Below are 17,560 nucleotides of genomic sequence, written 5' to 3' on the forward strand. Positions count from 1 at the left end.
ACAACCAAAGACCTTTATTACGCACAGATACTCTCTTCTCTTCCTCCACAACCACCAAATACCAGCCTCCGGAAACATATTCATAATCATATCACTCACCGCTCCATTAACACACTGAAAGACAACACACTGCTGCATGCCAGACCCCCTGATATCCACCCTTCTGAATCCTCTCTCCCACGAAAGGACAGAGTCCACTTGGCCAGACTGCGATGCGGTCACCACCCAGCACTTCTAAGCTACCAGAAGAGGCTGGACGACCGTGTTGTGAACAGCTGCCCAGGATGTAACACTTCACCCCATACCATACAACACATAATGGAAGACTGCATTATACACAATCATGCACGCAAACAACACAACATACACTCTATAAAGGATTTGTGGGAAAACCCAGTTTCTGCTGTGGCCTTCCTTGGGGAGACGGGACTGCTCGGACAGACAGTCTAGGGAACGACAACAACAACAACAACAACTCCCTTCCTTCCCCCACTCTCCTCCTCACCTCCTTGTTTCTAGGGAAACTGCAAATTTAACATTGATTGTTATAAGTTGTTTGTTCAACAATATTGGAGGACCTTTGAATCACCTAAAAATAATTATATGCATATACCACGTCCTTTCTTCCAGGCCCAACTTTGCCAAATTTGGAAGGAAGTCTAGAGGAATGTTTCATCCAAAAGCGTAGTAGAGGACGCCCTAGAAAGTATCCAGTTTCAAAATTCAATGTCACAGGTCATCAGCCATCAGGTTATGTCACCTCATCCATGCAAACTCAGGGGCAGTATGATGGCATCACAGCAAGGGCCATTATTGTTGCCAGCAAGCAGAGTACCAGGCAGTTTGAAGGTAATAGGCATGAGAACTTGAACATACTTGTAACAGTAGTCTACTTCAAATGCCAGTTTTTATTTAGCAGAACAAGGTCTTCTTGAATCAATCCCATCAATTATTGGCATACCTCTACTGAATAAAATCTTCATGCATTAACCAGAATGAAATATATGAAACATTTTGTAATGGGATTTTGTTCTTTGGAGTATGAATATTCTCTCAGCCATTTCTACAATACTTTTTTTTCTACTAATTAGCCAAAAGTGGTTGTACAGATTTACTATATTCGTAGATATTCTAGACCCTATTCCTAGTAACCAGCAACACATCAATATAGATACACATATCACACAAATTGCAAAACAGATGTTATATGACCAACCAAACTCCATTGTAAGGCAAGTTTCACCAGATATAATCTCTAGAAGAGAGACAATAGTCTGTCACATCTCCATATGGTTCACCACCCAGCACTGATACATTATCAACACAGAATTAATCTGTAAAATGCATACACCACACTGAGGACAAAGAACACATGGTTTTACACAGTCCAATCTGTCTATAAACCAAAAGGCTTCTTCCCCCTTACAAGGAAGGTAGCAAGCCAAGGCTTATACCCAGTATTCACCTATCAAACACCCAGTTATCTCATTTATCTTAGCTTCTTGTGGATTAAGGACAATCTCTGCCCCTGCCATACTGACTAATATTAACCTTTTCAACATAATTCAAATTCTTGTGGACAGCATCAGCTGCCTGACATACAATGATTTGATGATGCACCACAAAACTTGCATTATTAGATATAAAGTTACAGTTGTATTACTTGTTCGCTTTTTACGCAAAGCTCCTTTCACCTAATCAATCCATTTCATCCTTGGTCATCCCTTTAAATCCATTCCATCCACCTCTGCCTTCCACAACTATTTTACTAGAAGTCAAAACATTTTATACTTTTGTCTATATCTGACAGAAAATTTTGAAAGTAATAAAAAGATGTTTTGGAAAGAAATTAAGAGAGGAAGAGGAGGCGAATCAAGTAGAGAAGAAAAACTAAAAGGTGCAGATGGAGAGATGATAATGGAAGAGAAGGCAGTAAGGGAAAGATGGGCAGAATATTTTAGGGAGTTGCTAAATGTGAAGGAGGATAGGGAGGGAAAGATAGCTGCAGTGGGAAATGCTAAGAAAATGACCATGATGAGTGAGGAAAATGGAGGAGAAATAAGGAAGGATGAAGTGAAGACTGTTGTTAAGATGATGAAAGCAGGTAAGGCACCTGGTCTGGATGGATGCCTTGCAGAATGTCTTAAAAAAGGAGGTACAGTGATGGTGGACTGGCTGGTGAGGTTATTTAATGTTTGCTAGAGAGAGGGTAGAGTGCCGGAGGACTGGAGGAGTGCCTGTATAGTTCCACTTTACAAGGGAAAAGGGGACAAGTGGGAATGAAGTAGTTTCAGAGGGATTAGTTTGTTAAGTGTAGTTGGGAAGGCTTATGGGAGGATCTTGATTGAGAGGATTAGGAGAGGAACAGAGGGAGTAAATGGTGAGGAACAGTGTGGATTTAGGACAGGTAGAGGTCGCGTAGATCAGATCTTTGTGGTAAGACAGATATGTGAGAAAGCTATAGGAAAGGGGAAGGATGTTTTTTGGGCTTTTATGGATCTGGAAAAGGCTTATGATAGGGTAGACAGAAAGGCACTGTGGGAGGTTATGCAAATATACGGGATAGGAGGAAAGCTTCTAGGAGCTGTCAAGAGTTTTTATGAGAGTAGTAGAGCTTGTGTCAGGATTAGAAATGGAGAGAGTGAGTGGTTTGAGGTAAAGGTGGGACTTCGTCAAGGATGCGTTATGTCGCCCTGGCTGTTCAACTTATACATGGATGGGGTAGTGCGAGAGGTAAATGCAAGGGTAGTGGGACAGGGATTGGAGATGGTTAAAGAAAATGGAGAAAAGTGGGAGGTGAGCCATCTGTTGTTTGCGGACGACACTGCGCTTGTGGCAGGATTGGAGAAGGGATTGAGGAAGTTGGTGACAGAGTTTGGGAGAGTATGTGATAGAAGAAAGCTAAAGATAAATGTAGGTAAAAGCAAGGTGATGAGATGTACAAGGGGTGAAAGTGGCAGTAGACTGGAAGTGGGCATAAAGGGAGAGCGACTGGAGGAAGTGGATAGTTTTAGATACTTGGGTGCAAATGTGGCAGGAAAAGGTGGAGTGAAGGTGGAGGTAGAATGTAGATTGAGAGAAGCGAGTAAATGCCTTGGTGGATTGAAGAGTGTAATGAGGAATAGACATTTGGGAATGGATGCTAAGAGGAGACTGTATGAAGGAGTGATTGTGCCAACAGCACTGTATGAGGCAGAAACATGGAACATAAGAGAGGAAGAGAGAAGGAGTTTGAATGTGTTTGAGATGAAGTGTCTGAGAAGTATGATGGGGGTTACTAGACTAGATAGAGTGAGAAATGAGGAGGTGAGGAGGAGAACAGGGGTGGAAAAGGAGTTGGGAGATAGGGTTGATGAAAGAGTATTAGGATGGTTTGGACCCATGGAAAGAATGAGTGAAGAAAGACTAGTAAAAGAGGTATGGAAGGCAGATGTGGAGGGAGTGAACATGAGGGGACGTCCTAGGATGAGGTGGATAGATGGGGTAAAGGGGGCTTTGGGGAAGAGGGGAATGTCTGTTGAGGAAGGACGGGAGAGGACAGAAGACGGGTGAATGGAGAATGGTTGTATATGGAAGATGTTGTGATGCATGAGGTGGAATGGACAGGGAGATGGGGGGTGAGGTAGTGTGTGTGAGCAAAATTTTGACGCAGCCCGAAGGGATTTCTTCCCGTCCTCCCCTTTATATGGGGGGACGGAGAGGAGGGTCGCCGATATAATGAAACAGCCTTGCTGTGGATGTGCTGTGTCTTGCGACACTGCTTCTGACCCAGGGCAGTGGACAAGGTGCAGGGATGACCCGTCATCCAGGAAGTGCTAAGATAAGAGGGAGGGTGGAGTGTATTTAGGGATGGAGTGGGTGGGAATGATTTTATGCCTTTTCCTTTTTGGCTACCTCCCTTGTAAGGGGGAAAAAGCCTTGGAATATGTATGTATGTATGTACATTTAGATATATACCAAGTGCATCTTATAAGGGAGGTAGCCAAGTCAAACCACACACCCACTCCCTCCCATTCCACTCCCATTCACCACCTTTGTTTCAAATACTTTTCTCAAATCTGTTGTACTTGTTTTGCTTTCATAGATGAGAATCCGCAGTTCATGCTCGAGGCTAGCAGGGACTTGCTAGACAACTGCTTAAAGGAGAGCGGGATCAAAGCAACTGAAGAAGAGCAAGAACCTGTCAAAATGATAACCATATGTGAGAAGGAAGACAATGGAGCAGCAGTTATAAAGGCAGAGAACATTTCTGTCGACAAAGCTGGGAAAGACCTGGAGGAAGATTTGGAAGTATTTACAATTAATGCCAGGGGATGGAAAGAGAAACAAGTTGATACAAAAAAGGATGAAGAAGGAAGCTCTGCAGAGACTGTAATATGTGATTCTATTGATAAGATTTCAAAATTATCAAATAAGGTATTGTAAATTGATTTTTGCTTGACATAAAATTTGGTCATGTACAAAAACAAATGCATCAAGATTGAACATATTCTTGCATGACTAATGCATGTTTAGATAAAGTTATTAATTGATATGGGGATAGTTCAAAGTTAACTTTAATACAGATATGAGCTCAAGTATTGTATGTATGTACCAGAAGACTTTTCTCCCTTGTAAGAGGGTAGCCAAGTCAAAGCATGTCTTAACTCCTCACAGGAGAAAAAGATAGAAAAGGGATCCCCCACTCAGGAATATGAGTTACAATTTTTAACTCATACATTGTCGGCCCAATGTATAGCTCAGATACATGCTGGCATTAACTAGGTTTTGATTTTCCATTTTTTGCATAACTTATCTTAAGACAACATAAAATAAAGATAGAACATGAAAAAAGGTGGTCCTCACAGTTCAATATATTGCATCCATGACCACTGTCAGCACGAGATCAGGGAGACATATAGGCCTATGGTAAGCAAGTTGACAGGGTAAGGTTGTAAATTTAGCATATTCTTTTCCTCTCGTTCACGTTTTCCATGCATGATATGAAAGATACCCATACCCATTATTATGCATGTATATACCATCGTACTGGATTCATATATTTTGTGAATGTCGTATAACTATAAAAAAAGAGAGAGAGAGAGAATTGATGACTGAAACTGTGCCAAAGCCATCAAAATTTTACCCAAAACATGAAAACAATGTCTTGCCAGTTCTATTCCCAGCACTCTGCAGTGTTACAAAAGGCTACAAAAGGGTGTGTGGGTGACTCAAAGTCAACCCATGAAAGCAAAAATATGTAGTGTACAGCCAGACATATAATTCATTAAAATTCTATATAACTGGGTTCCCAAAGGCTCCAACCATTGCATACAAATGTTATGTCTGTGGTGAAGGATGGAAACCATGCAGCTCACCCAAACCAATTTATTAGGTAGCAGCTGCTATGGCAACTATTGTGGTGTTAAATTAATGCAGTTGATGCTCAAGCTAGTTGAATATTGGGGTGTTAAATTAATGTTGTTAAAGTTGTACAGGTTAAATTACAATTATTTTAGGACATACTGACAGGAGACATTTTGGTTTGTAAAGCCTCAGCATGGGCCTGCACTGCAGTTAGCCAACCAGCTCCCTGCTTGCATACAAACTTCTTGCATATGTGGAAGTAGCAATTGTCTCCATGAGACGCTATTCACCAAACCTCACAAACTTGCTCATTCCAAGAGCAAGATTGATCAACCCCATTCCTGGATGAGCATCATATTTTGTATACAAGTCCTGTAGAAACCCAATAAAATTCAAACTGACCCAGTTCATTGCTTGATGCACGCCTCACCTACCACAGGTTCATAATGTCATATGCAGAACAAACAAAAAGACAAATAAACAAGCAAACACAACCATTTGGCAGACAATACTGTGTTTATCCAAGTGAAACTAAATTTCAAACTACTGCATACCACCGCTTCTTCATTTAGTCCAAAATTTGCAATATTGTTCCAAACTACATTATGCTGCCACAGAATCTGAACTGGGCTTTACATACTGTATGATTAGTGCATTTATCAATACTGTTCTAGTTAAATGTAAGCTTTGGTACTATTTGTGTACACATGAGCGAATGGTAACCAAAAAAGATTAAAAGTGGCTCAGTATTCTCTAAGTGGAGCTTAGTCTCTAAACATAAAAGAATACAGCATAATTGTCATTCATACAAGTGCCATGAAAGTTGCTGAGATGTTCATTGCATGTAACTTAGCAGCCAGTATCTTATGGGGTGTAAGCTCAAGAAGTTCCTGAGATCTTGAGGTGTGAAGGATAATAAATATCACAGTAGGATAAAATGTCAGTGGAGGACAAAATATCATTTTAGGAAGGGATGCTGGACAGAATGTCACCAAACAACAGATGGCCAGTGTAGAACGCAGTGACGTAGGATAGCAAGGTATACGAGATCAGATGACCATGAGGGACCAGATATCCGTGATGGGGCAAATGTCCATGAGGTATTGAATCTCAATAAAGGATAAAATTATAATGTAAGGCATGATATTGAAATACAAGACGTGTCAAAAAGAAATAATCACGAGTTTATGTCAAAAGCAAAAATCTCGATATGATAGGAATAACTGAGACATGGTTAAATTGTAAAGAGTTTGAAGCTGAATTTAGTATTGCAGGATTTAAACACTTTCATCAAGATAGAAACCACAAGAAAGGTGGTGGTGTTCTGTTGTATGTTAAAAGCAATGTCCATGCCTGTGTTTTAGAGAAAGTAAAACAGGATGCATACGATAGTTTGTGGGCAGAATTAACCCAAACAAATGGAAAAAAAATGAATGTAGGTGTATTATATAGGCCAAAAATATTATCATTAGCAGACAACAAACTGTTGTTTCAAGAACTGTCTAGTTTCTGTAACTGAGACTTATTGATAATGGGTGATTTCCATTTTACTGACATTGATTGGATGACCCTAGAACATGGCCATATAGGTAGTCGCTTGATAGATTTTGTCAGTGACAATTACTTAGTTCAGCATGTAAAAAAGCCCAAAGACATGGAAACTTACTCAATCTATTGATCACTGGCTGTAAAAGCATGATAACTGATATAGAGGTTGGTGAAACTATTGCAAATAGCAATCACAACTTAGATTCAAATTGCTAAAAAGTTGTAGAATAGATACTTGTGTATCTAAAATACCTGATTTTAGTAAAGCTCAGCTCATAGGACTACATCAGGAGCTTCAGCTTACAGATTGGGAGGCAAAATTAAGCGAAAGACATGTAGATCAGATGTGGGAAATGCTTCAAAATACTCTTATTAAGATGATTTATATTTACACCCTGTTTGAGGACAGTTCCCCCCCAAATTAGACTCGTCCAAAATGGCTTGACAAAGAAACTGAAAAAAGTATTGCTAAAAAAAGACAGGCTTATAAGAAATACAAGTGCTCGGGTGCACCTAATGACTATCAAAGTTATGTAATATTTAATACAGAGAGAAAAAAAGACAATAAAAAAAGTTAAAATGACAATATGAAATGAATATCAATAATAGATCCAAAGAGAATCCCAAAGAATTCTATAGTTACATTAGAGATAAAAAGGTTATTAGGAATCACATTGGCCCACTATTATCTGCTGATGGTAACTTGAGTAGTTCAAACAAAGGAATGTGTGATATAAACAACTATTTTAACTCGGTATTTGTAAACGAAACACCTCAGAGTGAGCTATAAACTAGAACCTGTGAAAAATTTATGGTGAACTCTACAGGAAATATAACAAAAGAAAAAAATAAAAGGTTTATAGAGGAACTCAAAATTAATAAAACACCAGGGCCTGACAGTTGGCATCCAGGAATCTTAAAGAAAATGAAAAATGAGATTGTTGTTCTATTAGAAATTATTTTCAAGAAATCCATCATATCCGGAATGTCCCAAGAGAATGGAAACTAGCTAACGTTACTTCCATATTCAAAAAAGGTGACAAAAAGAATCCAAATAACTACAGGCATATAAGCTTGACTTCAATTGTAGCAAAAATGATGGAAACTATAATCAGAAATGCTATCGAACATCATTTAGAAAGTAACTGTATGATAAATGATAGCTAGTATGGATTCAGATGGAAACGTTCTTGCGTGACTAACCCAAATTCTCCAACACAGTCATCTTGAATTATGACAAAAGAAACAAGTTTTTGATACCATCCTCCATGAAAGGCTACTTACTGAATTAGCTTCATATGGAGTAAGTGGTAGCCTATTAATTTGGACTAGAAATTGGTTGAATGATCAAAAACAGAGTTCTAAATGGCAAAACTTCTAGATGGAAAAATGTTATGAGCAGAATTCCTCAGGGTTCTGTTCTTGGGCCACTTCTGTTCATAGTATATATAAATGATATAGACTATGGACTAAAATCTATTGTCTCCAAATTTGCTGATGATACAAAATTGTGCGGAATGGCAAATGATCATTTAAATCAATTAGATATTCAAAAACATTTAGATAAACTACAGCAATGGTCTTAAAAGTGGCTAATGAAATTTAACACAAGTAAATGCAAGGTTATGCACATACTGTAGGTAAAAATAACAGTAAGTATGATTACAAGTTATTTGGAAATTAGTAAACAAAAGTGGGTAGTGAAAAGGATCTTGGCATAATTATCAGTAACGATTTCAAATAATCTAAACAGTGTATTTCAGCCTGAGAAAGCAAATAAGATTCTAGGACTGGTTGCGCAATCTTTTGGTTTCAAAAGTCCATCTCTCATTAACAAGTTATATAAAGCGTTAGATCATCCACATTTGGAATATGCTGTTTCTGTATGGTCACCAAATCTCATTAAAGACATTGACAGATTGGAAAAAGTAGAATGGCAAGCCACAAAACTGATTCCAAATATAAAAAATAAATCATACAAAAATTGACTAAAACGTGAATCTGTTTTCCCTAAAAATGCAGACTCAGAGGTGACTTGATACAGGTCTTTTAAGATTCTAAAGGGGATTGACAATATCAAAAGTGACAAAATTTTTACACTGAATGAGAATCTGACAAGAAATAATGGTTTCAAACTGTCTGGAAATAGATTTGATTTGGAAGTGGATAGAAACAACTTCACCAGCTGTGTAGTTAATGAATGGAATAAAGTTCCTGCAGAGGCAGTGCACTGTAGTTCAGTTCGATGCTTTAAGATTCGTTTAGATAAGCATCTAAGCAAGGTGCTGTAATGACTGTCATTTATTTATTTTTATCATAATATATATTTTTTTGCATCCAACCTAGTTATGGACCAAAAGGTCTCCTGTCGGCATGCTCCGCCTTTGTAATCCATTGTAATGGATTTTAAATGAGTGTATGGTAGCTGTATGCTTTGACTGTCACCCCTGTATAAGGGGGGAAAATCTTTTGGTATATGTTTTCGTATTCATGTGTGAGAGAGAGAGAGAGAAAGAGAAATGGGTAGCATATGGGAGTGGAATGGGTGGAGGCGAGTGTGTGCCTTGGTTGCTACCTCCCTTATAAGGGGGAAAAAGCTTTATAGTATATTGATAGATATACTGTTTTCCCCAATTTAACTAAGGTTTAGGCAGTATTCCATGTACTGAATGTTTTGTACTAAAAATGAAAATGAACCCGTTTGTTAAAGTAAGGCACACAAATTTGGTCAACTTGTTTTATAGATAAATATGAAAATGTGTGCATTTTGTTTTTCAGAAGAAAATACATACTCCCTATAAGTGCAATATATGTGGGAAATGCTACACAACCAAATCTATTCTCAGTAAGTACTCCACATTCATTGAGGCATGGTTTACTAATGTGATTTGTCCATTTCTGTTTACTTTCACGACAAGGTGGCAGGGATGTTCCTTCATCTACAATGAGCTAAGATAAAAGGGAAACAGTTGGGTTGTGGATGGGTGTACACCTTGGGTGGCAGTCTCCTTTATAAGGGTGAAGATACCATTTGATATATAGATATATGAGAATATAAGCAGTAAGATTTCTGGAGTTGAGGTGGTTGTTGTTGTTGTTCCCTAGACTGTTTGGCTGAGTAGTCCCATTGAGTTGAGGTAGAGAGCTGTTGGATAGGGTAGATCAAAGAGTGCTGAGATGGTTTGGACATAAGATAAGAATGAACTAGGAACAACTAGCAAAAAAAAAAAAAGTGTGGAAAGTGGATATTGATATGGATGGAGGGAACTTGGGAGGAAGACCAAGATGTGTTGTTGTTGGGTCCCAGTATACAAACAATTTGCTGTACAAGCAAATTAAATAATAATACTTTTTTTCAGAAGAATATTAAATTTGCATAACTGAAATTTAAATGATGAACTGGAAACAACCTATTTACTCCAGTCAAATCTTGCTTAACGAGCACCTCACATAATGAGCAAATTAAAAAAAAAATTTGCTTAATGAGCAACATTTTGTTTAACAAGTGAAGTTTTGGGATTTGTATGCCTGATGTGAAGGCTCCTTTCTACCTAGCTAGTCACAAGGAGTGTCTCCTTGTGGCTCATGGCTAGCTTGTTCCCTTCTGCTTCTCGGACAGTGTTGCCACTGCTTGAAATTTTCTACTAGATCTTGGATTTTTTTTTTACTTCGACCTTGGAGTCTTGAATTTTTATTTATCTATTTATTTATTTGTTATTATTATTTTTTTTTTCTTCATAAAATCAGTAAATCTTGTAGTTTTCAAGTAACTTAGCTGATGAGTGCATAAAGATATCCAGTATTACACCCATAGCAAATGTAATTATAAAAATATGATTATTATTTTGGACTATTCTAACACACTTTTCTTCTATGGCATTTCAAATGGTGCATTTTTTAATTATGCCTATTTTCATTCTTGCCAATCATATATAATCATGAGTGTCATGGGATTGTTTCTGCCAATCAATGTTTATCCTACAGGGCTGTGACTCCTGCCTTTAGTTTGAACACAGTGGCTATAATGCTAGGGTATGTATGTGTGGGATTGGGTAGGCTAGGTTAGGTTTGGGTTTAGTTGATTAGATTAGAATTACCAATCATCTTTTACTTCTCCACCCAAAACCCCTGATTCCCAGCTCCCAAGCTCTCACTCCCAAAATTGTAAAAGGGGAAGGGGTGGCATACCTTGAAAATGAGGAATTTCTATCAGAAATTTCATAGAACTAAAGAGTCGTACAATTGTCCACAATGGACCCTATTTCCATTTCAAAAAATTTGATAATTTACCAGTAAGGGGGGGGGGTTTAGAATTTCCAGATCAGTAGAAAAAAAATTGAAATAAAACTTTTTGTGCAGGTGCAATTCTTGATATTTTCCAACTACATTGTAATAATTGCATTGTAGTAAAAAAGTGGATCATGACATGCAATTGGAAACAAAACAAATGTTATTGTGGTAATTGATTAATGCTTAAAAGTGGCAGTTTGCCAACAAGATTGACTAGATAAACACCATATGAGGACGGAGCCTTTATTTGTACGACGTTTCGCTTATTACAGCTTTTTCAAGTACAAGTTGAGATACAAATGCTTGAGATTAAATAAAGGGAAAGGAGGGAACGGGGAGAGAAAAGGGGGGGGAAGGAAGAGGAGGAGGAGGAGGAGGGTGGGGGGATTGGACACTGGGAAAGGATGAGAATGCTGGCCCAAACGTCCGTGGGCGAAATGTTCCACAAAGTGTGGTTTAAATATTTAATATTTTGCTGGCCATGGGTATTAGGGGAATAATGTGAGGAGATATGTTAAACATGCCCCTGTTTTGTTCAATAGTGTTCGTTCCTTGAATGATTGCTGCTTCTAAACACTTCCTGCGGATTTTGTCTGGTTCCCGTATCAGGAGCTCTGCATTCTTCCAGTCCATAAGATGGTTTTCCTTGTTTCTATGTGTCACACATGCATTGGTGGTGACATCATGCCTGACGTCGTAACGGTGTTCACGTATTCGTGTATTCAGGTCGCGTGACGTTTCTCCGATGTAAACTTTATCACATCCTGAACACGGAATACGATAAACACCGGCTTTGGTGCCCGGTGTCTGGTTGTTGTGTGTTTCCGTCTTCGTGATGTCTTTTATTGTTCTGCTTGTCTGGCACACTATTTCCAAGTTGGTGGTTCTTAAAAGACGTGTCAGGTTGGTGGCAACGTCGCCGGTTGGCAACACGAGACGTCTAGTTGTGCTGTCCTGCTGCCTACGGCTTTCCCGAATCTTAGCGGCCTGCTGTTTGCAATCATCTAAAAGAAATTCTGGAAATTTTAGTGTTAAAAAGGTCTCTTTAATAAACCTGCACTCTTCTTCTAAGTATTTTGCACTACATATCCTAAATGCCCTAAGGAAAAAACCTATTACTACTCCTCTCTTGGTCCTTATATCATGGTGGGAGTAGAAATGAATTAAATAATTTTTGTTGGTGGGCTTTCTATACACTTTGAATTCAAGTTGGTTACCATACTTAAAGATGTGTGTGTCCAGGAAAGGAAGAGAATCGTGGATTTCTTCCTCTAGGGAAAACTGAATGGTGGACACACACATCTTTAAGTACGGTAACCAACTTGAATTCAAAGTGTATAGAAAGCCCACCAACAAAAATGATTTAATTCATTTCTACTTCCACCATGATATAAGGACCAAGAGAGGAGTAGTAATAGGTTTTTTCCTTAGGGCATTTAGGATATGTAGTGCAAAATACTTAGAAGAAGAGTGCAGGTTTATTAAAGAGACCTTTTTAACACTAAAATTTCCAGAATTTCTTTTAGATGATTGCTAACAGCAGGCTGCTAAGATTCGGGAAAGCCGTAGGCAGCAGGACAGCACAACTAGACGTCTCGTGTTGCCAACCGGCGACGTTGCCACCAACCCGACACGTCTTTTAAGAACCACCAACTTGGAAATAGTGTGCCAGACAAGCAGAACAATAAAAGACATCACGAAGACGGAAACACACAACAACCAGACACCGGGCACCAAAGCCGGTGTTTATCGTATTCCGTGTTCAGGATGTGATAAAGTTTACATCGGAGAAACGTCACGCGACCTGAATACATGAATACGTGAACACCGTTACGACGTCAGGCATGATGTCACCACCAATGCATGTGTGACACATAGAAACAAGGAAAACCATCTTATGGACTGGAAGAATGCAGAGCTCCTGATACGGGAACCAGACAAAATCCGCAGGAAGTGTTTAGAAGCAGCAATCATTCAAGGAACGAACACTATTGAACAAAACAGGGGCATGTTTAACATATCTCCTCACATTATTCCCCTAATACCCATGGCCAGCAAAATATTAAATATTTAAACCACCCTTTGTGGAACATTTCGCCCACGGACGTTTGGGCCAGCATTCTCATCCTTTCCCAGTGTCCAATCCCCCCACCCTCCTCCTCCTCCTCCTCCTCCTCCTCTTCCTTCCCCCCCCTTTTCTCTCCCCGTTCCCTCCTTTCCCCTTATTTAATCTCAAGCATTTGTATCTCAACTTGTACTTGAAAAAGCTGTAATAAGCGAAACGTCGTACAAATAAAGGCTCCGTCCTCATATGGTGTTTATCTAGTCAATTGATTAATGATGAAATAATGTGTCATAGATCAGTATAAAGCCAGTGATGGGAGCTGGACATGTATCATACATATAAGGAATGAATGTTTTGTTCATGTTACTGGGCAGCTTAACTATCAGTCTGTTTAGTGCTTGTTCTGCCAGCATTTTACTGTTGCTTGTGATCGTACATTTTCCAAACTTGTGTTCAGATACATTATTTGTGATTTTTTTTCAGTGCAAGAATGTCCACAAAGATAGAAAAATATAAGAAGATGGGGATAAGAGAAGACAAATCATGGGAGGTAGCTAAAAGACAAGGCATAGAAACCACTCCTACCCATTCCATCCCCTACATACTCCATTCCCCTCTACCCTCTTCCCTCCCTCTTATCTTGGCACCTCCTGAATGATGGGTCATCCCTGCATCATGCCCACTGCCCTGGGTCAGAAGCAGTGTCCCAAGACACAACACATCCATAGCAAGGCAGCTACATTAAATCAGCACCGCCCCCCCTCTCTATCCCCTCATGCAGAAATGGAGAAGACAGGGAGAATCCCTTTGGGCTGCATCAATTTATTTCTCATACATACTCCCTCACCCCCCATCCCCCACCCACTCCCACTCATGCATCACAGCATCATCCATACACAACCATTCTCCATTCACCCTTATCTTCTGTCCTCTCATATCCTTCCTCAACAGACATTCCCCTCTTTCCCAATGCCCCTTTTACCCCATCCATCCATCTCATCCTAGGACGCCCCCTCATGTTTATTCCTTCCACCTCTGCCTTCCACACCTCTTTACTAATATTTCTTCACTCATTCTTTTCATGTGTCCAAACCATCCTAATACTCTTTCATCAACCCTATCTCCCAACTCCCTTTCCACCTCTGTTCTCCTCCTCACCTCCTCATTTCTCACTCTATCTAGCCTAGTAACCCCTATCATACCATAGAAGTGAAATGTGAAATCACTGAGAAGCGAGAATGAGATGTGAGCGTGGCTGACCTAGGAAGCATATACAATTAGACTATATCAATAATTTGCACTATCCTCAAGAACAAGGCCAAGATTAAGGAGATAGATGCTTCAAAGGGTGACAAGAATATCTATGTAACTGCCATGTATTCTTGATGATGTTAAAAAGTTCCTTCTTATATGGATCAATAAGAAGTAAGGCGACACTATTAATGAGAGCATCATTTGTGAGAAGGTAAAAGCAATTTTCACAGACCACAGTAAAAAAAATGCCAGGAGCAGCAATGGACAAAGAAGAAGTATTCAAGGCAAACTATGGGTGGTTTGAGAAGTTTAAAAGAACCAGCATCCACAGCATTGTGAGGCACAGAAAAGCAATAAGCTCGGACACAAAGGCACCAGAGAACTTCATTGGGGACTTTAGGAAGCTTGTGGATTCTGAGGGTTACCTGCCACAGCAGGTTTTTAATTACAAGGCGGGTCTTTTATGGAAGAAGATGCCAAAGCAAACCTATATAACAGCAGAGGAGAAGGCATTGCCTGGCCACAGGTCAATGAAAGATAGTCTCACACTGCTGTTTTGTGCCAAGGCAAGCAATGATTTGAAAGTGAAACAGCTACTCATTTACCATTCAGAAAATCCACAGGCCTTCAAGAAGTGTAAAGTCCAGAAGAGTAGGCTAATTGTCATGTGGAGATCCAACAGCAAGGCTTGGGTGACATGTGACATTTTTGCTGAAAATATTTGCTTGAGATGAATCTGCCACTTCATGTCTTGCTTGTTATGGACAATGCTCCTGCCTATCTTCCAGGGCTAGAAGATAACTTCCTTGATTAATATCATTTCATCAAGATCCAGTTCCTGCCTCCCAACACCACTCCTTTACTCCAGCCCATGGACCAGCAGGTCACCTCAAACTTTAAGAAGCTCTCCGACTCCTAGTACTCTTAGAAATCCGACTGTGACTCCGACTCTCTCCGACTCTGAAACCCTGATCTTTAGTGGTCGATTTCTTTCCTTAGAATATTGTCCTATTCTATATACTTCTATACCTTTCTCTACTTCCAGATCACCATCTTGTATTTCTTTTAGAATTGATATTGCTGTTTCTTTTTCTGCTTTTTCTCTCATGTACCTCACCAGACCATGTTTTTCCCTTAGTCCATATACCACAATACATTTTTTCTATCCACTGTATCTCTAACCCAATTTGCCTTTTCTTTAATTACTTGAATGATTGTATCTTTTGCATTTTCCTGCATCTGTTGTTGTACTATTTCTTTAAAGGCAATTTCTTCATTTTCTCTGTTTTTATTCCATTTCTTAATCTTTTGCACACTTTCCTCACCCAAGTTTTCTTCAATTCTTTCAGTCATTTCTTGTATTTTCTTTTTACCTCTTTTTTTTTTAAGTTCTCACTATTAGTTGTATCATCAATCTTAATTTTTTTCATTTTCACATTTAACTTCTATTATATGATTTTTTATTATCTTGAGTTCGTTCCCGAGTTCAGAGTGATTTCTTCAGATCGGATATCTTGTTGTTAGCTTGGGTTAAGAATATCATTAATTCTACAATCTCCTTAGTTCAATGATTTCGTTCATTCACCATTTTCTGTTATTACTCATTTCCCTTCTCATGTCTAAGATTCGACTCGGATTTCTTCTTTGGTACTTACCAAAACTGGAAAAGGAGTCTTCGTTATACAGTTTAAATCTTGCTAGTGTTTCTATTCCTGTGTTTACATTGTACTTCAGCATGGTGTCTCTAGATGGCTCTGCTTTTGAGTCAATATTCATCTCAAAATTATTGTTTTTATTTTCCTGCATTGTCTCTTATTAATAAATCAAACTATCACTGCAGAGAAATAATTTTGGGTAACCACAATTGCTCCCCCTCCCATTCAATACAAACCAGGCCTCCTGTTTTCCTTGCACTATTAAGAACTTTTGTCTTCTTCGGCAGCCAACAGAGCTCAAGTGAGACGATGTTGACAATTCAGAAGCTCGTCAATGAGATTGTATCTGGCCAAGAGCTGGAGGTGAATAACAATGACATCAGTGAAATTGTGGAAGAGCATAGACAGGAGTTGACCACCAAAGAGCTTATGTAGTTGCATTTTGATTCACAGCAAGAAGTTGTGGAGATTTCATCAGAGCAACAACCTTCCAGTGCAATAAGGGAGATGCTTAAAGCATAGGAAACTGTTTCATTGTACATTGAGAAGTATCACCCAAATAAGGCAGTGGCTATGTGTACTACAAATGTAATAATAATGCTGTGTCACATTTTTGCCAAACTTTGAAGCATGGACAAAAAAAAAATGTAGACAACTTTCTTGTGAAAAATTATTCTAAAGAAAGTGCCAGTTGTGCCAATGTTTCTACATACATACATATACCAAGGCTTTTTCCTCCTTACAAGGGGGGTAGCCAAAAAGAAAAAGGCATAAATTCATTCCCACCCATTCCATCCCTGAATACACTCCACACCCCTCCACCCTCCCTCTTATCTTAGCACCTCCTGAATGACGGGTCATCCCTGCACCTTGTCCACTGCCCTGGGTCAGAAGCAGTGTCGCAAGACACAGCACATCCACAGCAAGGCCGCTTCATTAAATCGGCGACCCCCCCTCTCCGTCCCCCCATTGCATAAAATGAGAGGACGGGGAGAAATCCCTTCGGGCTGCATCAAATTTTGCTCACACATACTACGTCACCCCCCATCCACCCGCCCATTCCACCTCATGCAATCACATCATCCATATACAACCATTCTCCATTCACCCCTGTCTTCTGTCCTGTCTTCTGGCCAATGTTTCTAAAAGATTTAAATCTAGTGAGTCAGCCAAGACTATTATAGCAGCGAGTGAAGAGGAATCTCTCTTGGCGGAAGATTCTCATCCTTCACCTCAATAATCCTCCCCCTATCTCCATCTCCCTTTTGCCAGGAGCTATCTTTTTTTTTTTTACAAGTTGCAACAGTATTTATATTTATTTTATTTTACTAATTATTCTTTCCCAGGTTCATTTACTGCACATTAAAATCTTTTTATTTTATGCGTTAATGATTTTAAAGAT

The 17,560-nt window shown here is 39.2% G+C and overlaps 1 protein-coding gene across 1 annotated transcript in view; it reads left to right on the forward strand.

Moving 5' to 3' along the window:
• The window catches only part of LOC143019490 (uncharacterized), a 67,346-nt gene that overhangs the window by 23,493 nt on the left and 26,293 nt on the right, over nt 1–17,560 (forward strand). Inside the window, exons 6-8 of the mRNA XM_076175132.1 lie at nt 631–849; nt 4,085–4,416; nt 9,673–9,739. Coding sequence (XP_076031247.1) covers nt 631–849; nt 4,085–4,416; nt 9,673–9,739 — 618 coding nt within the window. The remainder of the gene's footprint in view (nt 1–630; nt 850–4,084; nt 4,417–9,672; nt 9,740–17,560) is intronic.

This window comes from Oratosquilla oratoria, chromosome 37, assembly GCF_046742065.1.
Source record: "Oratosquilla oratoria isolate Oo_2021 chromosome 37, ASM4674206v1, whole genome shotgun sequence".
NCBI classification, from domain to species: Eukaryota; Metazoa; Arthropoda; class Malacostraca; order Stomatopoda; family Squillidae; genus Oratosquilla; species Oratosquilla oratoria.